This window comes from Gallinula chloropus (genome assembly GCF_964237585.1).
Source record: "Gallinula chloropus genome assembly, chromosome: Z".
In the NCBI taxonomy this organism is placed as follows: Eukaryota; Metazoa; Chordata; class Aves; order Gruiformes; family Rallidae; genus Gallinula; species Gallinula chloropus.
Window position 1 is genome coordinate 43493143 of NC_140089.1, and position 24105 is coordinate 43517247.

The following is a 24105-nucleotide window of genomic DNA, read 5'->3' on the forward strand; positions in this document are numbered from 1 at the left end:
TGGGAAGAAATAGGGGAGGGGTGGTTTTAGTTTTGCATTTGTTAACACTTTAAAATAGAAAAGGTAAGAAACAAATTGAATTAATCTTCCTGAAGTCAAGTATGTTGTGCCCATCACAGTAATTGGCAAGCAATTTTTCTGTCATAATCCCAACCCGTTTTTTCATCTGATTTTCTCCCCTTGGCCTCTTGAGGAGAGGAAGGGAAAGAGCAGCTGGATGGGCATCCAATACATAGTCAAGGCCAAACCCACCATTACAATCTATTTGTGACCAAAACCAGAATTAATATTGCAACCATTTAAGTTTCCCTCTGACTTCTTCACTTGGAGGGCTCATTTATCTCGTGATGGTAGGAATTGTTTCCTATTCCCTATATTTATTTCCAGGAACATAAAATAAAACCACTCAAATACCATGCACTATTTTCATACCTGCATAAACTTCCAATGGAAAATTCTTTCCGAAAACCTTTTTATTAATTCAGTCTCAAACACACTGGATGATAACACAGAGGATTAGCAGCCATATGGTGCTAGCTCATATTTCATGTTTCTTCAGTGAATATACCAACTGAAATATTGGTATATTATTGTGTCTGTGTGGAAACAAAGGAAGGAATCTTCTCCAAAGTAAAGCACGCCATCAACTTCTGTGTTAGAAGACACTTTCTTCCTACTTAGTTCTTACCTACCCTTTCAGCAGCCCCTGGTGTTGCACTGCTCCAACAGGGAAACAATAATTTTTATAAAATATGCAAGATGCTTGAGGGGACAATAAGTGGTAAGAATAAAAGCTCACAGGCCTAAAGGGAAGCATCAGTAAACAGATCTAAACAAAGTCAACGAAGGGCAGAAAGAATGCATGAGAGATTTTTAATGAGGAATTATTCTCAGTTTCTCTTTCAGGGAATAGGGAGGAAGACACTCCTCTTTTCTTGTCAGTTTACAGGCTGGTTTGGTTTTTTTCCTAAATGAGGTGGCTGGCATCTTTCAAAATGTATCTAAGAACATTTTCTTTTCATTTTAAAATCATTGCAACATAAAATAAAACGACTGCAGATTTCTTAAATCCTTGCAGATTTTTTTTTTCTGTAATCAAATGTTACTAAACCATGGATTTCAAGAGGGAGAAGACTACCTACCAGCAGAAGAGCCCACAGCATCAAGCATAATAGATCATTTCCCCTATTCTCAAGGTACTCAAGAACAGATCTAAGATTGACAACTATGTTCCTAGACACAAGTGCAGTATTGTGTCCAATCTGTGTCACACTACAATGTGCTTGGAAAAGTTTAGTTACTTACTGCCAAAATCTTCTGCCTCAATCAGAATTTAAACAATTTATAATAATGTCTTGGAATTAAATAACATTTCCCACTAACTTGCATATTTTCTGTTTCCATTTTGAATTCTGTAAGTGAAATGGCACATTTGATATTGAACAATCTTACATTATTATGCACTTTTTTTTTTTACTGTTAGCAAAGATAATGACTTCAGGTTTACATACTTGTAAAAAGCCTGGTTCTCCACCCCACACTTCCAAAGGTGCTTGCAGGCTGCTGGTGTAGAGGTATGGAATGACAGCACAGCCTTTTTCTAAGTGCAAGGAACAGAAGGCAAATACAAGTAATGAAAACAGTGAATTCTTAAAGACAGAAGTAGCTGTACCTGACCGCGTCACCATAAACTGCATACAGTGAAGGCCAAGTTTTCCCATGTACCTTTAAACTGTGGTTCACCCGCAGAAGTACAACCCATATCTAGCTAATATTTAAACTTCCCAGACAATTGTTTCAGAAATAAAAGGGCGTGCTTGGCAAGGGGCAGAGAAGACCATATGTATGAGTGGCTTGTGGAATAAATCTGCAGAAACTGTATTCAGGCCAAAATCAAAGGAGGAAAGTCTCTGGGTAATTCAATATTCCACAGTGCTCAGCTGCTGCACTGCTTGCCATCCACTTGTCCCAGCTCCCCATATCTTACCACCAAATCCTGCTTGCAACCACACAAATAGCCCCTGTTAGTCATTATTTCCTTCCTCCATTTTCTATTCCTCACCTAGACTGCATCCAAAGCCATCATCACTGTCCTAGAGGAAGAACTGCTTCTAGCATGCGTTAGGAAAAGTCCTACAATTTCAATGGCAAGAACCCAGTGATGGGACTCCTAACTACTTAGGACAGACTGCAGCCTATTCAGCTGACCAAGATGTGAGGAGATGATCATAATTAGACAAAAATACTTCACATTGACCCAGTTATCAATGCCCACCTGAATTTTCAATCACATACAGATGTCACTTATGCTTTAAAGTGGGCAGGTACAGCTTTAGTGCTTCACAATCCATGCAAACTTGACTACACAGACAACCAAAACTATGAGCAATCAACACAGCACTGCATGAACATTAAGTGATAAAGGTCACAACTCTTTGCAAATTAGACATTCTGTTGACAAAAGCAGTATTTACATTCATTCATTTTGTATAATTTAGTTACAATATAAATATGTTGCTTTTTAGTTGAATCTAAATCAAATACAGAAGTTCTGTAAAAGATATTAAACCTAACCTCTTTCTGAGTTCCAAACACATAAAAAGTCTTCCCTTCAAATTTCAGCTTATAGACATCACACCTACAAAGAAAAAAATAATTTAGGTATAGGAAAAATACATAGATCTACAGGTAAGAAAAGCAACCTGCAAGCAAGTTTCCCTGATTCCCAAAGTAAAGCAGGCTGTCAAAAGACAAAGACCCTCAACAGAAGTCTTCCAACCTAGAGCATTAGAGGATTTAATATTCTAATTTTGCTTAGACTAGAGAACATAAGCCCGGGGTATTTCTTCTAGATCTCTATACACCTTCAAAGAATTAACTTTGGCTGCTGAAAATGAAGAGGAAGTAAAAAATAGGCAGAAGCTTATGTTTACATTCTATTTATTGCATAGGTTGTAATTCCTCTTGGATGGAATATCTAATATAATTAAATGCAGGGACAGATAAAACTCTTATCTCTGTCCTTATTTATTAATAGGTACATATCACATCTTAGTAACTGACTATCTAAGGACAGAACATATCAAGAAGGAAAACAAACTTTTTGTCAGCACTTATTGCTGGGGCCTTATGAGTTGAAAATCTATGTCAAAATTTAATTTCAACAAGGTTGAAAGTACAATATACATATGGAATAGTGGCACATCATATAAACGCAATACAATGCCTCTGCTTAAATTGTAATGGAAATTTTGTCTTTACAACAGCTAAAGTGGAGGCTGTAGTTTTCATAAACTTCTCTAAAGATTTGGGATGTCAGATGGCTGAAGTGAGAATAATTGTGGAAGCAAGGACAATGCTACCCCTGAAACTTCATTAAAAAGTTTTGCTCTAAGAGTAAACATCAAGAAAAAAAAATAATTTCAGTTAAGAAAGCATTTCCATTTTAAAAAAATCTCAAATATTAGTTTGGATTTTTACTCTAATGCAAATTGCAGCTAGTATCAGTTAAAGCTACTAGCACTCCCTTCTAGGTCTCAGAAAAGAAAGAAGCAGTACACGGTGTTCAAATAAATCTCACAAGATTGACCTTCCAACAGCTGATGTAACACTGAGACAGCTTAATGGCTTTTCCTCTATCACTATTTCATTTTGGATCTGGTTTATGTGCCAATGGACTCAATTAATACACCAAGATCTCTGAAAGGACACATTATCCTTAAGTAACATGGAAAAACCATTGCTGTGAAGCTCATTTCCCACAGTATGCTGGATACCTGCTTGGCAAGTGCTAATCTCTCCTCCCTGCACTGCAAACTGATATTACAGTTACACTGCCCTTAAGCCAAAAGCACAAATCATAATCATAGAATCAGAGACTGGTTTGGGTTGGAAGGGACCTTTCAAAGATCATCTAGTTCCAATGCCCTGTCATAGGCAGAGGCAGTCTTCACTAGACCAGGTTGCCAAAAGCCCCATCCAACCTGGTCTTCAACACTTCCAGGGATGGGGCTTCTACAACCTCTCTGGGCACCCTGTGCCAGAGCCTCACAACCCTCACAGTAAAGAATTTCTTCTTAACATCTAATATAAATCTACCCACTTATAGCTTGAAGCCATTCCTTCTTGTCCTATCATTCCAATCCCTGATGAACAGTCCCTCTCCCACTTTCCTGTAGAACCTCTTTATGTATTGGTAGGCCATGATTAAGTCTCCCCTCATCCTTCTCTTCTCCAGGCTGAACAACCTTAACTCTCTCAGCCTGTCTTCATAGGAGAGTTGCTCCAGTCCCCGATCATCTTTGCGGTCCTGCTCTGGACTCACTCCAACAGCTCTATGTCTTTCATGTACTGGGGACCTCAGAGATAGACACAGTGTTCCAGGTAGGGTCTCACAAGAGCAGAGTAGAGGGGCAGAATCACCTCTGCCGACCTGTTGGCCAAGCTGTTCTTGATGCAGCCCAGGCTACAGTTGACGCCTAATGAGCTGCTAGAGCTACCTGAAATTAACCCTAGGGAAACTATAGCAAAAGTTCCAGATCATCAATGGATGGTAGTTGACAGATGTCCTCATAGCACCACAGGGAACTGAATCATATGGATGGGATTACACTGACTTTACACCCCTGAGGATTTCAGGTTGAACTCTGTCAGGGAGGTTTTTACAGAGATGCAATGAAGAGTCCAGCTTCATGAAAAAAGCACCTCAGCAGTTCTTCACCTCCTGCCCATCTTCTTCCCACAAGACAGGCTGTGAGCACTGAGGTGGAGCAGCCACTTCTAAGTAAGTGCTACTAGCAGCTGCTTAGCAGCAGGGCTAAAATGAGATTTATCAATGCCTGGGCATGACTGTGCTCACTCTGCACCATGTTGCAGAGGGCATGCTCAGCTCCTGTTACATCACCTGCAGAACTCAGCTTTACCTCTCCCTTAAGCAAGGCTGAGGCTGGCCAATTACATCAAATGTTTTACAAGGGCAGAGAAGAAAAGCAAAGCCAGACAAACCAAGAACAATTCCGTAAGTGTTCACTTCTAAATAACAAAAAAAAGGCAAGGCTAAAAAAATAAAAAATTCAAAGGTATTCCCACCTCCTCCTTGGCTCCACCAAATAAGTACTTTTATAGTTTCCAGATTTAGGTTAACTGAATGAGGAAATAGCAACATTTCCAAGAGTCAAAAAAAGAACTCTTGCAAACTCTTCCAGACATCTCTGCCAATAAGCTTCACTGGTGATTTACAGCATAACTGAAAAATCAACTTACACAGTTTTAGCATTTGTACATTATGTTGCCTAATGCACCCTCTGGAATAATTTTTGCTGGAGGAAGGAGGCCAAACTATTATTATTATACTTGTCATCTAAGATCCCTTTAAACAGAAACAGATGTGACAAGAGAAGGAATATTCACCTGGTTCACCTTAAAGACAACAAATGCAGGCAAAGATCAGAGAAAAGAGTCTTGCCTATTAATCTACTCTTACTTCATATGCTTACCATTTTAACAAATGAATTCTTTTATTCCCCTGGAAAACCACAAATCCTGCGGCTGTAAATCCTAAAAATGTAGTTGTCCCCGTTGAGTCCTTCAAAGAGAAGAAAGAAATATCATTTTCCCCACGGTAAGGTATTTCTTACTGATAGCATAAATTCTTAGTCCACTATAGATTACCACTATTTTATTTTCCTTTTCAAAATAAATTTTGCATGCAAACTGTACACTTCTAAAGAACAAAGACTGTTCTTGGCAATACATGCTTCATTTATTTCTAGACATTTAAATGAGTAACAGCATCTTACGCCTCAGTAGCTGATGACAATGGGGTATCCTTAAGTATACTTACTAATTTTGTTGAGAACATACTTCTGTGTATGTCCCATTCTTAACATGCTGACTAACTACAAACCAGGGATTTGCATCAACTTCAGTGCGGGTTTGTTTTAAGATTTCACAATACATTGTTCGTCTGAGAGACGTTGTGTTGGAAGTACTGCTGACAGGCAGCATTTGCTACAACAAGGAGGTATGCCTGAGGACAAATTGGAACATACGGTGATACTTGCCTCTCAAACATGAAAGACCAGTTTTTAAATTTTTAATTTCATAACAATAGTTTTGGCTGATAGTTTTTGAGCAAAGATTCTGGTGAGTTTTGTATTAGCTGCATTTCCCATCCATCCCAAGCTCCGCACTCTCACACTGCTGAAGTCAGGCAACTTAATAGTGACTTATGCTCCACTGATAAAATTAAACAGTGATGCTCCTGGAGTAGCAGCCACAGCACTGGAAGAAGCATGCCATAAGGAGCCAGGGAAGCCCCTTGCTTTGCGATTCACTTCCAGAAGACTGAAAAATTGCCCTGAAGCATGGACTGTGAACGCCTGCATGCCCCCACACTACAAGCCCCACTACACAGGTAAAGAGGAAATCCTGAGCTAGCTTTGACTCTGTCCTAAGTGCCAACGTAAGACTCTGGGCTAGCCTCTGAAAATCTGCCATCTAAGTTTCAAACTGAAGTTCATTACGTTGTTGACTTCCCTGAGCTCTGAACCAGACCCTGTCTTTCACCCAGGAGCACTATTCCTAGCAAAGTACATATGAAATCGATATAGCTTTATGTTAAAGCTGACTGTTGAAGGGTGCTCACCACCAGAACAGCTAACTGGGCAGAACTGCAGTTCCACCATGTCAGATGGTGTACAAGCAGCAGTTAAAACAGGAAGAAACACTGAAAACAAATGCTGTAGATTATGCAGATAAAACCAAGTAATTAAAAATGCACCTATAAGGGATAATCAGGACTGGTAACTAAAATCACCTACTTACACAGAAACACAAAACAGCAAAGCGGAGGAAGATGTAAATGCATATCTGGTTCCTGTTGTGTGCATTTTATTTACTGTTCTTCCTAAGGTTTTATTATTTTGATGGTGTTTGAAAAACTAATCTGCCAAGGACTAACAATTTGTTGTATCTTCTGGACAGAGTACCACTGAAGCCTGAAAATGTTAACAAACATGAAGTGTCTCACATGTGGAGTATTTAGAGAAAAATTTACATTAAAAATAGTATAATCAAAGCTTTTGTTGTGACACTGTATTACATTCTCCTATGATGTTTGGCTTCCCCGAAGAGACCTTCCTTTTGACTGATGCAGAAACATCAAAAAGCCAATGTTCTTCCAAGGCTTAAACATAGTATGCAGTTCCCAGGTAAGTTATTTTATCAATTGGTCGCTATGTACGAACAGAGCTAAATCCAAACAATTAATGGCATTTTACTAAATGTTAGTAAAAAGGACATTTTATTAAATGTTAGTAAAAAGAACTGTTTACCTTGCATGGATGAGGATCAACACCATAAGTTTCCAAAGAATATGCTTTCAAGAGCAAGTTAAATTCAGCAACAGCTGGGCTCTGACCTCTGCAATTACAAAGGAAACAGTAGTCTGACAGCAGAACAAAAATAGGAGAACAAGACATTTTGACTGGAGAGTTTAAATGCCTTTAAAATGAGGAAAGAAAAGTTCTTAATGAAACAGAAACTATTTCAACTATGTTCTGTTTGGAATAAAAAAAATAGAAAACTTTTTTCATATTTTCTCCTGCTGATTCGTACCGTGTTTTCAGACAAATTCTGATGTTTTTTTCTTAGTGCTGAGATAACCACGTTACGTCATTAACCAGGGCAGGCATTTGTTGTCTTTTGATATACACGTATGTCAGCCTGAACATGAAATAAACCTCTGCGCCTTTTTTTCCACAAACTCTTGCGCCCCAACTCATTTAAAAGGATTGTGCAGATTAACAAACATTCCTTCCAGAGCAGGGTATAAACACAGCAATCATATTACACTGTCTACTCAGACGCGTGCCTAATTATAGCAGTCCCTGTTACCATCATGATAGTTCAGAATCTGTCAGCATTTCCATTATATGCCCCTATTTTTAGGGTGTCTATCATCAACCATGAATATATATTAAAGCCTGAAACATGGTATGCAGAATTTGAAGTTTTATTATTTAATTTTCACTAACTCCTGACATCACAGTAAACTCTAACACAAATTTACAATACCTGTTGTCAGTAAAATGTTCCAAGTATTATTTTAGTCATGTATTCACATGACTAGAATATGTGATTCTCATAGATATTATGGTTTTGTGACAGTGAGCAGCACTTAGGACTTTAGAAAGCCATGCTGAATAAACACTTCTCATGCAAATTATGTAAAAAAATAAGCCATAGATAAATCTTCAAGGAACACAGCAATAGTCATACTTTGTCTTACCCCTGCATTCTGGGGTCCAGTCTCACACTGTGACTAATGGCACCTGACACACCACTCATCACTGATGTCAATTTGGACATCAAGCTGTTAACTGCAACTCTTTGAGTGTGACCATCCAGCCAATTCCTTATCCATTGAGTGGTCCATCCACCAAATCCATGTCCTTCCAATTTAGAGTCAAGGTTGTTGTGCAGAAGATTGTGTCAGATACTTTCCACAAATCCCAGCAGATGACATCAGTTACTCTTCCCTTTCCTGTTGCAAATTCCTTTCCAATACTAATAAATCACAACTTTTAAATGTAATCACAGTTTTAAGACTATAAATGAGATTGAATGGAGCCCTGGGAAACCTTGTGTAGATCCAGGCCTGGATGTTGGAGGCCCTACCTGTGGCATAGGGGTGTCACGATCCACAACCTAGACAAGACTTAATTTGGCAGAGGTTAAACCCCCTTGCGTTCCAACCAAACCTCAGAGCCCTCTGGGTGGTTGTGGGTGGCTGGGCTTAACCCCCGAGTGACGTCCAATTATTGGGTGTTTTATTGCGACGAGTTCTTCACAATTCTCAGGGAACAGAATTGAGTCGAAACGGAGTCAAGGTTAAAGTTGCTTTATTTGGCCCACAACAAAGATGGAGGGAAAGGGGGGAAGAAAGAGAGAGGGGTGGAAAAGAGATATAGAGAGAGGGAGATAAAGAGTGGAAAAGAGGAAGAGAGAGAGGTGGGGGGGCTATATCTACCACCACAAGGCTACGGCATTCCATCCGATGGCAGAGTATTCTTCCTGGGTTGTTCGTTCTCCATTGCTTCCCTCGTTTGTCCCTCAATGTGTCCCTTCTCTGTTGCTTCCCTTGCCTCATGTTGCTTGGTTCCTTTCCACGGCTGAATGGTCCTTTTTGTAGTCATCCTTGGCATAACCACAAGCTGGCAGCCTACTTGGCTTGTAGGAACGCTTCAGGGAGGATGACGGAATGTCCGATGTGTGAATATCTCCCGATACCTCTGCTGATAGTGAAATGCTCTCCTGATGTGTGAATGGCTTCTGATATCTTCTGGTTGAATGCTCTCCTGATGTCTTCAGGGTGGCTCGTTGAATAGCCATTAGGTCCTTGGCACAAGCCCCTTTAAGCCTGATGGTGATGTGGTATGGTAGGAATGAGGTTTGGTTAGGTAAGAGAGAAAAGAGGGGGGATGGTTCTTTTGACAATTGTTAAAGCATATTTCCAGTACTTTATAGGGGGTTGGAACTCTATGATCCTTGGGGTCCCTTCTAACCCAGACCATTCTCTGATTCTGTGATTCTACGATATGAGCCTTAAAAAGGCAGTTTGTTTCATGTACTAACCAACTTCACAAGACAGAAGTAATTCACTAACTTCACCTGAATTACTGAAGACACTTATGTTGCATAGTGAAAAGCCAAACAAATAGTTTGATTGCTCATTGGAGATAGGGCCTTACAGAAAAATAGGATCATAAAATGAATCTTCCATCCACCCCCTTTCCTGAAGCAAAGGAAAGCAGTCAGTCTTCTGGTCTGAGAGGACCAAAAGGTTTGGGCGTTCCCAAAAGAGGAAAAAATATTAAACTGTAATTACTATTAAACACATTAAAAAAGAATTAGCATGTTCTCCTCATCTATAGCTTCTGAAATGATGCTGTCTTTGTGCATATGTAGCGGATCAAGCTATGGTACTTGGAAAAAAACCCAAACAAACATAAGACATGGACAAGTTTGATCTTACCAAATACCAGGCTAATCAAATGGCTAATGTGCAATGCTTTAAAAGACCACCACAAAGCAGAAGAGTCCAAGACAGACCCAACACTGGCCAAGGCCAAGTCCATCAGTGACAGTGGAAGCGCCTCTGGGATAACATAGTTAAGAAAGAAAGAACAAATAAAACAGTGACAGTTTCTGGAAGCCAGAGAGAGAAGTGAGAAGATATGAGAGGAACAACTGCAGACACCAAGGTCATTGAAGAAGGAGGAGGAGGTGGTGCTCCACGCATCAGAGCAGAGATTCCCCTGCAGCCCATGGAGAAGACCATGGGGAAGCAGGCTGTCCCCCTGCCACCCATGAAGGTCCACAGTGGAGCAGAGATCCATCTCCAGCCCATGGATGACCGCACGCAAGAGCAGGCAGATGCACCCAAAGGAAGCTGCAACCCTGTGGGAAACCTGTGCTGCAGGAAGCTCATGGAAGACACAAGCCCAAGCCAGAGCAGGTCTGCTGGCAGGCCTTGTGACCCCATCAAGGACCAATGCCAAAGCAGTCTGTTCCTCAAGGTCTGCACCCCATGGAAGCCATGCTGGGGCATGAAGAACTGATGCCCTCGTGAGAAGTAACCATGTTAGAGAAGTTCATGGAGCACTGTCTTCTGTGAGAAGAACTCCATGCTGGAGCACAGGAAGAGTGTAAGGAGTCCTCTCCCTGAGAAGGAAGAAGCAGCAGAGACAAATGACCACAATGCCCATTCTCTTTCCACCTGTGCCACTGGGGCAGGGAGGAGGCAGAAAAAACTGGGAGCAAAGTTGAGCCCAGGAGGAAGGGAAGGGTGGAGGGACCAGTTTTAAGATCTGGGTTTATTTCTCTTTACTCAACTCTGATTTGATTGGTTATGAATTAAATTAATTTTCTTCAGTTGATTCTGCTTTGCCCATGACAGTAACTGCTGAATGATCTCTCCCTGCCCTTATCTCAACTCACAAGCCTTTCATCACACTTTCTCTCCCATGTCCAATTGAGAAGCCGGGGTGACAGACAGGCTTTAGTGGGCACCTGGTGTCAACTGGTGCCTCTTACAGTGGAAAAACATGGAATATTTAGACAATATATCTTTACAGCTTTGTAATTCAGTTCTCTCAAGCGTGTCAGGTCTCAGTGCATTCCCTCCTCTTGACCTTATGTGACTTCCTAAATTCTTCAGTATTTGGTCAGCATTAAACAGAAGACATCTTCTCTTTCCATATGCTGCAGCCACTGTAGCACCCAGCTGCAGCACGCCAAAGGCTGTGAACAGGACTAGCAAATGGCTACACTGAAACGTTTCTGTTTCCATACAAATAAAGAAATGCAGATGACTTGTGAATTTCATGTCCACAGTCATACTAGCTACAAATTAATGATTAATCTTAGGAATCAATCAGTCTTAAAGTCCCTAATAAAATTTTAATGGAACAAATACTTTAATAAAAGACTGAGAAGTCTGCAACATGCTCTGTTTTTTCCTTTAAGTTCACAAAAAGCCTGCACTAGAGAGTGTACAAGTTCTGTTTATTCTCCACAGGATCCCCAACTCTAAAGCACTTCAAAGGCCAGGCAGCTCAACAGGGAATATTTCCAGGGTGTACCACAGCAGTGATCTACTTTTACTGGCTGCCCACACCAATTCACTAGAGAATTTTCTCCCCTTCTTACCTTCCCTTTCGAGTATATATCTTTTGCATACTGAAACAGTGACATTTTAAAAGTCAAGGATGAGACAGCACAGCCTATTAGCAGAGACTATTCTATGTAACAAAAACAGCAAATAAAAAGCATTTTCAACCCTAATTCTGTTTCTTGCTTCCTGAATGGCCTTAGTAAAGTCACTTCATCTATCTTGTCTGATTCTCTTACTGACTTACTAAAAATTGTGTGAGACACTAATATTGACATACTAATAACTGAAGGCATAATTAATGTCCATCCTTTTGCTTCATCTCTATGTATAAAGTTACTTGCTGCAAATACAATAGCAATACTGTACTTGATGTACAGGATGCCATTGGCCGCCTTGGCCACCTGGGCACACTGTTGGTTCATGTTCAGCTGGTGTTGATCAACATCCCTAGGTCTCTCTCCTCCAGACAGCTCTCAAGTCACTCTCTCCAAGCCTGTAGCTTTGCATGGGGTTACTGCAACCCAAGTGCAGGACACAGCACTTGTCCTTGTTGTGCCTCATGCAATTGGCCGTGGCGCATCAAACCAGCCTGTTCAGGTCCCTCTGTACAGCCTGTCTACCCTCTGGCAGATCAACAATCCCATCAATCTTGGTATCATCTGCAAATTTACTGAGGACACACTCGACTCTCTCATCCATGTCATTGATAAAGACATTAAACAGAACCAGCTCAGTACTGAGCCCTGGGGAACACCACTGGGGACCAGGTGCCAGCTGGATTTAACTCTCTTTACCACAACCCTTTCTGCCCAGCTGTCTAGCCTGTGTTTCACTCTCTGAAGTTATGCCCATCCAAGCCCATTTACAGGTGTTTGGGACTGAGAAGATGTTTTTTAATACAATCTGCTAGTATTGTTAGTTACGATGAAGGTGACTAAGGAGGACCACGTGGTACTGAAACACATATCTACAACTATCAGTGTTTCAGATGTACTGGAGACAACAGAACGACAGTGGTGATAATATCAAAGAAAAGCCATAAATGAAGACACTTGTAAATGAAATTGACACTGCCCTTGGCTCAGTCTGTCAGAATAGGAAGGCCAAGCTTTGTACATGGTCCAGGCAACAGCACTGCTCACCTGAGAACTCCCAGGAACCAGACATCCAGGAGAGAAAAGCCTTTAAATGGGTCTGCATATGAAATCTTATGACCTGGCAACTAGTTGAATTGCTGAAATGTTGCTGGAACACAGAAAACTTAGAAAACTGCAGAACACTCAATTATCACTTTTCACTTCATACTGCGAAAGTGTTTTTTCTCTCTGATAGATAGAATTCCTCACTGTAAAGCTTATGGAAATCTTCTCTGTGCCATGCAAACACCAACAAAACAGCATCTCACTTTTGCCCTTTCCTCTTAAGTACTTTCAGAAATGACAGTAGGTTTTCTAAATTTTAAATTGTTTTAAAAACATTTCTGTAAGAAAGAAATCAAAAGAAGCACCACAGACATCATTCTTCAGGAAAAGGACTAGGTGACCAGGAGAACTTGCTATTTAAAACTTCTCATAAATAAACATTCAAGCTGTCTCTCCAGTTCAGTCAAATTACAACAGATAAGAATTATGGAGTGAAAGAATACACCAGGAAAATACAGCAGAATGGAGAAAACAAATTAATTACCTATTACAACAAACACAATGTCATTTCAATACCAGATTCCTAAATTAGAGAGAATTAGATGAAGTTGCAGTGACAGGTACTAGCATACAGCCTGATGGATAAACTTAAACACCTACACTTGGAAACCACAAATGAGCAGGCATGAGCTATCAAGGTTGAAATGAAGAAAATGAAGAGGACATTCAGTCTAGCCCAGGGCTGTGATGTAGGTAAGACCCTGAGCAGCTGTCACCACTATCTGCCTATGAACTCCCACTACACATCCTCTTCCTCCTCCTCAGCTCTTGAAAGTCCTTGTGTACCTGTGAACTACAAAGACTTCTGCTCCTTCAGCCTGGAAGTCAGCTATTCCCACGGTAGCCCAAGTCCTGCTCTTTTCCAAACTCCCTCCTCCTTGACATGTGAACTTCAACAGATGCTCAGTCCCCAGCAAAGCGGCTTCTGTCTCCTGTAACGTGACCCGCAAGTTTAGGACCACACCATATGTTCTTCCATTTGGATTCCTTTCATGTATACAAGGCTGTTAGATACTGATGTGATTAGAGTAGTCCAAAAAGCTAAATATAGAGCCTAGACGAGAGTGCTGCCAGCATTAAATGCACAAAAGCAGATAATATGTAGTTTTAATTGCAAGAAGCTCTTAAATTAAATACAAGTTCCACCTTATTCTGGACTTGCTAAACACGAATTTGGTTTTATCGCTTTTTAATGTATTCAACAGCATGCAAGAAGTTGCTTTAATCTTGGATCAAATGATATTAACACCCACAAAGAGAAGCATTTTCTAGTAACCCTTGCCAAGTTTTCTAGGACAGCCTCCCAGAATATACTCTGATAGTAACATTTGTAGTTAGGCTTGCCAGTGGCTCCACAGACAGCCCCATGCCTGCACAAGAGCTGGAGATCCAGATCAGCAGAGACAGAGAAATCCTGTACTGCTGGCACCAGAGTCTGAGCTCCCACGCTAACCGATGGTACGGTGAAGGGAAGAAAAGTGAGAGTTAGACCAGGGGAGGAAAGTTAAAAATGCTTAAATCCCTTCTGAGAGTGTAGATGATGAGGATAAAAATGTTATATGCCTTTCAAATACAATTTAAACAACACTTATCGTTTAGCTTGGATCAAAGAAAAGAATTAATTTGCTACCCTGGTTTTCCACCCTTTAGCTTGAAAGTTTAAATTGCGTTTGAGATAGGTAATAGCAGAACACGGCAGTGACTTCATGCCCTCACAGTAAAGTTTTCCCTTCTCCAGAAAGATGTTCTCACAGATATGGCTTCTGTAAAAGCTGGAGTGTTTGATACACACAATGGAGACAACAGTAGCACTCAACTTTCCTGACCCTGTATCCACAGGGGCCATCCTGGTCAGCAACAAATAACCTGAATTGGTCTCTCTGAGAAAATGTATGCCTTGAAATAGGCATTTGAACAGGTCACGGAACTCCATAATCTACAGGGCAAAATTAATGTCAGAGTAGGGGTTTTAGACAAATTAATAGCTGTTCACAGAACACTTTCATATAAAGTACATCATAATATTTTATATCAGAAATAAGTAAAAATTGACCATCACTTTTCAAGTGGGATATAGAAATGGAAGGAAGGGAGGGAGGGAGGGAGGGAGGGAGGGAGGGAGGGAGGGAGGGAGGGAGGGAGGGAGGGAGGGAGGGAGGGAGGGAGGGAGGGAGGGAAGGAGGGACGGAAGGAGGGAAAGAGGGAGGGAAAGAGGGAGGGAGGGAAAGAGGGAAGGGGAAAAGGAGGGAGGGGGGAAAGGAGGGAGGGGGGAAAAAGAGGGGGAGGGAGGGAAAGCTATTCTACCTACAAATACAAATTCCCTTGAGAGGGATTTATGTGAATCTTTCCTTTGGAAATTCCTCTATTTTCGGGTGTCTGGCCTCAGAGAGCTCAGGCTAATAGTGTAGCCAGCAGGATGAGGGAGGTGATCACTGCCCTGTACTCAGCTCTGGTGAGGCAGAACTTTGAATACTGTGTTCAGTTTTGGGCTCTTCACTACAAGAAAGACATTGAGGCCCTGGAGCATGTCCAGAGAACAGCAACAAAGATGGTGAAGAGTGGTACACAAGTCTTAAGAGGAGCAGCTAAGGGAACTGGGACTGGTCAGCCTGGAGAAGGCTCAGGGGAGACCTTATTGCTCTCCACAACTACCTGAAAGGAGGTTGTGGTGAGCTGGGGGTCAGCCTCTTCTCGCAGATAAGTGGCGATAGGGTGAGAGGGAATGGCTGCAAGTTGCACCAGGGGAGGTTCAGGTTAGAGATTGTCGTGGTTTCACCCGGCTGAGGGCCAAGATCCACGCAGCTGCCTGCTCCTTTAAGGAAAAGAGCAGGTTAAAGGGAAGAGGGAAGGGGGGTGAGAAGTAAGGGAAGGGAAAAAAGGAAGAGGAAGGGGCAAATAACCCCAAAATCAAGAAATTAAGAGGCCCGTGGGTTGGGATAAGGATAGTTTACTAAGATAACAGAAAGATACAATGTAACAATGCTAACAGGACTTCAAAGCAGAAATCTATGAAGCTGTTGATACAGAATGCAGTTTCTCACCAAACCACACAACTCAGGCCGTGCCACCCAGAGCCGTCCCAGAACCCGACCGTCCCCCAAGAACCGCGCGTCCCGGAGCCGCCCTCGGCCTTCCTCCCGTCAGCCCCCGATATCCTGGGCAGGACGTAACTGGCGTGGAATACTCTCTTTGGTCAGTTCGGTCACCTGTCCTGGCTTTGCCCCTCCTTTCTCATGAAGAGCTGAGAAAGTCCTTGACTGTCTGACAGCAACTAGAAACATCAGGGTGTTATCAGCAGTACTCCCATTTTACTCTCAAACACAGCATTCATCTGCTGTTACAAATGAAATTAACTCCATCCTGACCAAAACCAGGACAGAGATTAAGAAAAATTTCTTCTCAGAAGTGTGGTTAGGCATTGGAACGAGTTGCCCAGGGAGGTGGTGGAGTCACCATTCCTCAGGGTGTTCAAAGAAAGGCTAGATGAGGTACTTAGGGACATGGTTTAGTAAGTAATACAGGTGATAGGGGGATGGTTGGACAGGATGATTTTGGAGGTCTTTTCCAATCTTAATGATTTTATGATTCTATGTTTCTATGATATTTCAAAAGCCAGAGAATTTCATCAGTGTACCAAATGTTCTGTCAAAGGATGTACAATTTGACAAACAAATAACAAGAAATCTTTGTATTGGAAAAGGAAGAAAGGAATGTGACTGCACTAAAAGCATCTGATATATTAATTGGTCATCTGAAGCAGTTGTAACAACACAACAGACGGTTTGGAACTAGTACTGACATAGGTGTAAGTGTATGTACAAAGTCCATTATTTCATACAAGGGGCCCGCAAAATCCAACAGCAACAGCTAGAAACAAAACTGGGCCAGCTACTAATGCAGGTTCCCCAAACAAAAAACCAGTACTGATTCTGCCATGGAAAAAGCACAAGTGTTTTGGAAACACCTGAAAGAAGCAAACTCCTAATGTGTTAAATACCACCACCACCACCCCACACACACACAAACAAACACTAAAAAAAAATCCCAAAGATATTATTCTTACCACTTGACTGATCTTTCACATAAAACCCTAATAATCCTAGTAATTCCTGCTGTTATGGTTGAAGAATTAACCTTCACTCAGCTTTCCTCTCCTCTACCTAGATTTCATGACTCTACTTAAATTTATTTGATGGGTTAAGTTTTGTTCTGTTTTTTCTGAAATCTATACAGAAGCCTTCAGTAATTCTTTCTTAAGATGAGGGTTTCTGGTGACCAGAAATAAAATATGGCTTTATAGAGTGAGCGCAGTGCAGTGCATTAAATACCTTTAATACTGCCAAAATAGGTGAGAACTTAGCATGTGGTTCCATGCCTACCTGCATGGAGGTCAAGTAAAAGAAAGTAAATGATTTTTAACTTGGATCATTTCACTGATGCGATTTAGTGGTGCAACTTGACAGACATACGCATGCATCTAACTAAAAGACATAAGGGACTTGCAAATGAACAGCCTGGGGAGGGACCTTAGCATTCACTTCATTTGAAGAAGATACACCGACATACACTCACAGAATACCTAGATTTTTATGGCCCAAATCTTTTTCAATCTCTTAAGAATGACAGGAAAACAGAAATGCAGGTAGCATTACTTGAGCAGCTATGCTCTGTTGCACCCTTAGTCACAATCAAAGCATTTGAATCAATTCTGTAAAAGCCTCCAAGTCTCATCAGTTTCTACTACGTCCTCACATATTCTAAGATTTCAGTAACTCTCCACCTCCCAACAGTGTTTCTAAAGACTGTTCACTTGGAATGACAAGAAAATGAGAATATCTAATGTGATGAAATCAAGGCAGGTTTCTGCCTAGCACTGCTAAGGTCCAACAAAACTATTCCTATACCGCTCCCTTCTCAATGAAGGAAGAAAAATTAATTAACATTCACAAGGCAATTAATCACAGTTCAATAAAGCTGACATGGATTTCTGTCCGCCACAGTTATATTTTTACAATTAGGTACAGTGCAAAGCCACACAAAAGGTCACATTTTGCTAAAATCTCACAGCCACTAAGGGTAGGGGCACCATGCCATGTATCCATTTTAATTAATAACAGCAAGGCTTCTAAATAACACAAGTTGAGTCACTAAGTCACAGTATCCTATCGTTGCCTCCCGACCATTCTCTTCACTGTCTTCACGCACCTTTCAGAATGCAAATTTTCCCATCACGCTGTAGGACAGGGGAAGAGCTGTGCCTAGTGAACAGGCCTCAGATACTGAGATTGGGATACAGTGAAGAACTGTCCCCTTCCAAGGCACGGGGCTTTGGTTATATGGGAGCCTGCTGCAGGAGAGAGATGCCAAGATCTTTATTTATTTACATGTGTGAAGAAAACCAAGTACCAGACTCACTTGCAGCACTGAAACTTAGAAGTAATGCTTCTGAAGGTAACAGAATGGCTTAAAATGGCTTTTAGTCTCTTCTGCTCTCCTCCCGTTAGCTCTCAGCTAACCTGTCACTCAAGTATCTCGTTAAAAAAAAAACAGGCTAGGGGAACCTTTTGCAGCATTTTAAAAAACACCCATTGAACAATAAAAATATTAAATCTCTTCACAAAATTCAACTTGCTAAATGGGGTGAAATAGATGGGCTGATCAATACCAGACAGAAGCCTGTAAGCTCGGTATCTTCTCTAATAGTCTTTTTTTTTTTCCCCAGTTAGATATAGAAATCTGGTCATCCAGCACTCTACCTCTCTATATATAGCTCATTATATGACAGATATGTTTTATTAATTTGTACTCCCAGAATAGAGATCCATGGAATTAAACATCCAGAAAAAGGTAAAACTTCTACATGAGGAGTGAATATCTGGTGTAAAAAAATATAACAGAATGATCAATTTTAGGAAGACGGAAAATTGCCAGACAGTAGCTATCCAGACAGTTCTGAAACTGTCTTTGTAACCAAACAGGTAAAGCACAGCAGATGCTGACAGAAGTGAAAGAAAATAGAAAAGAAAGAAAAACGTTCCTGAGGGCTGCGAAGAGCTATATAACAAGGAGCCTAAAATTCCTAACACAACAATCAGTAAAATCTAGAATAGAAAGAGAACTAAGGAATATATATATATATATATATGTGAGTGGGGATATATAAGGTGAGTTCTGTTTTAAATTATAGTTATGTCTCAAACACCTCCTGGAATTCTTTGCATGAATCGGCAGATCCACAGGCTAAAAAAGTAAGGCTGATGACAACTGATTTCCAAAAGGCAATAATCAACAATTTCCATCTCTGATACTACTGGAGAAATTCAAAGGACATCCTCACATGATGAGCAGCCATTGATGGAAGAAATCGATGACAGAGAATCCCAGAATGATCTCTGCAAAGGATCATAACCTTTACTGTCACAAGATCAGGAACATTACATTAACAGGAAATGACATTTTTAAAATGACCTTAAAATGTGCCTGGTTATTCATAATAGAGGAACTAGAAGATCAAATTCATGATGCATGGACAGAAACACACAATAGCAGAAAAAATCCCATATAAAAAATAAATCTCTCCAGGACTATGACATACAAGAACTACCAGCTTTGGTTAGCCACCCAGTTCTCTTCTCCAGACTTTAAATAGAGGACTAGCTCTTCTTAAAAGACTGAATTGATCAAAATCCTTTCATCAATTAAACCAAAACACAATTGAAAATCTTAGGGTTTATAGATTGATTTAACCCTTTGGAAATCTGCAGCCACTGGATGGAACAATACTGAAAGCAAGATAAATTCTGTTGTCTTTTTTTAAAAGGCTGCTTCTATGAGTCTGTGTAAAGTGTAGCCTGGACTGCTCTAAAAATAATAATTAAAAAAAATGCAGCTGTGCCAGTTAAAACATCGTGAAAGACATATAAACGAACTATATGGGTTTCAGGGAAGTAAGAATGAGAAGACACATTAGTATTAGTTAGCTCAGTGTCATGAATGTCGTTCTTTGGTTGAACAACTTAGTTGATAGGTTTCTAGAAAGAAAAAATGTTTTAATCTTTAACTCCTCTATAAAGTTGGTGTTGGGTTTCATTTCTTTTTTTTTTTTTTTTTTTTTGTAGAAATAGCATTCACATACCTAAGCAAAGCATCTACATATGTCACGGAACAAAAACAACAACGAAAAAGGTGTTTTAAGGAAGAGTGGGCTTTCCCTTTCCCTTCCCCTTTCCCTTCCCCTTCCCCTTCTCCCTTCCCCTTCCTTTTCCCCTTTCCCTTTCCCTTTCCCTTTCCCTTTCCCTTTCCCTTTCCCTTTCCCTTTCCCTTTCCCTTTCCCTGTCACCTTTGAATAAAAGCTGCCCTCCTACTTTTTTTCTGCTTGCATTCGGTTTTCCTCACATCCTGCTCCCCTCTCAAGGGGGACTACTCTCAGCCCACGGGGCTGCGGGCGTTACGCGAGCGGCCCGTCAGGACCGCGCGTGTCGTTGGCGGACAGTCCTGAGGAGGGTGCAGTTGCACAACACACTGATCCTGCTCCCCTCCAACACCGCACTTCAGGGACACGTTCAACTTTGAAACCGAAAGGCCCGTCAGCCTGTCTTCCTCCGGCCCCCTTTGTCACGCTGCCGAAAAGTTCTGGGCAGAAAACTAGCCTTTTTTTATACTTCTGAATCCCACATCCTTGGTCTTCCAGAGAAATTATCTAAATATGTTTTCGTGCATTTCACCACTGGGTTAACCACCTACAGACCACAAAACTCGATTACTGTTTCAGTCAGGTCAGTACCTATAAAAAGCTGTATAATAGCACCACATGCAGCAATTTCACAGCAGAAGACACTGGTGTGATCCCCAAATGAGAGCTGCCATTCCACTAATCAACCAGAGCAGCACTCATGATGCGTGCCACTCCCACTACCCAGACCGTTCGTTTCAAGCCAACAGAGACTGAATCACCACCAGGCATGCAGGAATCAGCTATTAACAAAGGTTAACAGGAAAAGAAAACCCACTAAGCTGGAACTGCATTTTCCAATACGGTGTATCAGACAGTACATTGGTAGACGATCTATTACACTCCAGGGAACAAGCCCCTCTAAGTTAACACACGCTATCTGGGAATAGATAGAAGTAATTCTTAGCTGTCACTTTACCAAACAGCACTGCATATTACCTGAATTCATTTTTATGCATGTCAGCTATTTTCTTCTCGAGCTTTTGTGTCTGCTTGGGAAAAATCTTGAAGTCGCTGATGTAATTATCTGGGTGCTCATCAGGATCATAATCACCAAGCTCAGCTAAACAGACCCGAAATACAAAACAGAACAGAAAAATTCAATTGCAACATTAGTTAATAATGAAAAAAGTCAGCGAATACAGTGAAGTTCAACATACTTCCATGACCAGTAAGGATCCAGATCAAAAAAAAAAAAGCTACTTTGAAGAACTGACAGTTAACTGAAACAACAGAATCCTTGTAAGCACCACTTCAATCAATGGATTTCAAGTGAAGTTCATGGTTTATTAACTGCAGCAATAATTAGCAATCCTAAGCTGCAGCAATAATTAGCAATCCTAAACTATTTTCTATGGTAGAAACATAGGCAATGTTCCCCCTTCTAGTACCCGTCATTCTGGTATCAAGCAGAACTAGATCAATGCATTCCAGATTCTCTTCCTTTTACATGCATTTATTCTCACTAATAGGAACTGGTTTATTTTGCTCTAGCAGAGAAACACAGGCTGTAACCTTATTTAAGGTGGCCCATAGTATTTGATTCCTCTTCTAAAAGATACATCACTTAAACACAGCACTGCTGGTTGAATTTTCTAAGCCTTGGTTTGGATATGCTGCCTTAACACACAAGGAGCTACATTTACGTTAAAACAGAAGGACTTCTGCATGTATGACATTCCTAATCAGATATCCAGCTAACTACTCCTCTGTGTGCAATCCAAGACATATAATTAAATTTGACCCTAAGGAAATGACGGGGAGAGAAGAGAAAAGAGAGAAGAGAGAAGACAACCAGCTTTCTCCTTGAATAACATCTATTATTTTTGACATGGGATTCCACAAGAAGCAGCACTGAATGGCACTTGTTCCTGCTTAGTTCAAATGGAATAGGCTGCATCTATTCTCAGGATTCAGAACAGAATTTTGCCTTCTTTATAACAGGAATCTAATACTGATGCTATGCGATCATTTAAATCCTAAGACAGCCCATGTCTTTTAAATTTCTTTTTAAGCTCCAGTTTGGTTTTATTTGGCTAAATGGCTGCATTACTTGAAACGCTTTACAGTGCATGTCAACACAGGGAAACTAAATATGTGTATAAATGTATATAAATAAAAATTATTGCTGGCTATATTCCCACAACAGTTTCAAGTTTCTCTTTATTCTAATGTACCTATGAGTTAAGTATTTTTAAAAAAGCCTGCTGTTTGTACTTACCTTGGACAATACAGGCACCCAGGTAGGCAGCATCAGAAAAAGAACACAGCAAACGGCCATGGAACATGTCCCTTTTTATTTGCAGATATAAGAGGTATCTGAAATATAATTTAAAATTTAGGAAATGATGTGGCATCTCTTTGTAACAGATTTAACTTATCAGTGTGAGACCAGTTGTGCAGCTATTCTGGATGTCTCTCTTGCTACCTTAAATGGCAGGAAAAAGAGGCAAAGCATAACCACAGAAAAAAACTAGATGTTAAGACAAGAGATTTTTCTCAGTAACAAAGAAATAACGACAGCAGAAGTAACAAAACTCCATGGAGAGATAGCATGGAGAGTAGTTTATTTAAAATGTGCAGCTGCTACGATGCTCATTAGTAATGTAAAATAAATTACAGCAATGTTTGCTTGAGCACACCCTCTCTCATTAAATACAGATTTACAGAAGCAAATCAGTCTGTTTCTATCACTGCAGACAAAATAGCTCATTGACCACACTGGGGAGGATTATTTTTTTTTTTTTTTTAAATCTGTGAATAATCCAGGGTGAAGATTTAAGGCAGAGGAAACTACCTGAGGACCAAAGGAATGGCAGACATAGAGAACCAGCCAAGTGAAAACCTCTCCCATTCCTCTCAGAGCTATTCTTCCTCCAGAAGAGCCGGGCAAAAGAAAGCAAAAGGCCTCTTCTTCTTGCCCTCCACCTCCTATCACAGAGCAGCATCTAATGGCAAAAGGAGAAGCAGAGCTGTAAGGCCCTTGCTTTCTCTTTTGCTTTCTCCCTCTCAGATGTGGACCAACTCGCCCTGTGACTCACCCACAGCTCCTTCCCCAGCCACCTGGCAGGTCGCAGCTGCGCCATTCAGCAGCTCCATCCGTGCTGAGAAAATTAGGCCATTTAAAATAAAGTCAACTATCTCAACAGTGCTATGAGACTCAGTGGCTTCTGCAGATCTTCAGGACACTTCGTGCTGCTGCCAGTCCTCTCCAACCTTGAGCTACAGAGTCCTTTATGAATAATACTGATGTCAGAAATATTTCACTTGGTTTTGTGTGTATCATGAGCTCCTGCAATAAGTACCTTACCTAAGGCTTACAGCAGGGTCTAGATTCAAGCAAGACCAAAAGCATTATCTGAAAAGCAAGGGAAATTTTCTTCCTTCCCTTGGATTGTCACTAAATGCTACGTGAATATGAGACAGTTACCACTGAGAAAAGCAATCTGTTCTCATTGTGAACACATCCTTCACTACATTACAGTATTACACGTTTCTACAGGAACCTTGCACTTCCGGGGCTTTTTAAAATTTATTTTTATTTTTATTATGCCACCCCTTTTTCCTCCTGTAATCAGAGTCCAGTAACAGCTCCCAAATTCATTTTCATAATTGGGTACTGCTACAGTACAGGTAGTTAGTTCCCAGAGGAGATCTGCATCAGGGTGAACTGAAGGCCTTGGTGAGATGCAGTAAAAATTCTCAATCTGCAATGACAGCCTACTGGAACATGATCAGTATATTGGTGCAGATACCACAAGTACCTTGGGCAAATGAGCTTCCTAAAACATTTGGTAAGCCTTACCAGGGTGAAAAATTGGGTTGTTGCTCTCTAGAGTGACCACTAGCTAGAGGCCAAACTGAGTTCACCTTTTAAGAAGTGCCCAAAAAAAATCAAAGCCACCCGTGAAAGGGCATCGCAAGATTTCACAGCATGGCTGGTTAGCTGAGCTGTAAGTCAACAAACATCCAGCAACACTGCATATTGGTGGTAT

General features: G+C 40.9%; 1 protein-coding gene across 1 annotated transcript in view; it reads right to left on the reverse strand.

Moving 5' to 3' along the window:
- FRMD3 (FERM domain containing 3) overlaps positions 1 to 24105 on the reverse strand; it is a 147747-nt gene that overhangs the window by 19557 nt on the left and 104085 nt on the right. Inside the window, exons 5-10 of the mRNA XM_084278938.1 lie at positions 22332 to 22429; positions 21050 to 21173; positions 7335 to 7422; positions 5496 to 5584; positions 2575 to 2638; positions 1512 to 1600 (exon numbers count right to left, since the gene is read on the reverse strand). Coding sequence (XP_084135064.1) covers positions 1512 to 1600; positions 2575 to 2638; positions 5496 to 5584; positions 7335 to 7422; positions 21050 to 21173; positions 22332 to 22429 — 552 coding nt within the window. The remainder of the gene's footprint in view (positions 1 to 1511; positions 1601 to 2574; positions 2639 to 5495; positions 5585 to 7334; positions 7423 to 21049; positions 21174 to 22331; positions 22430 to 24105) is intronic.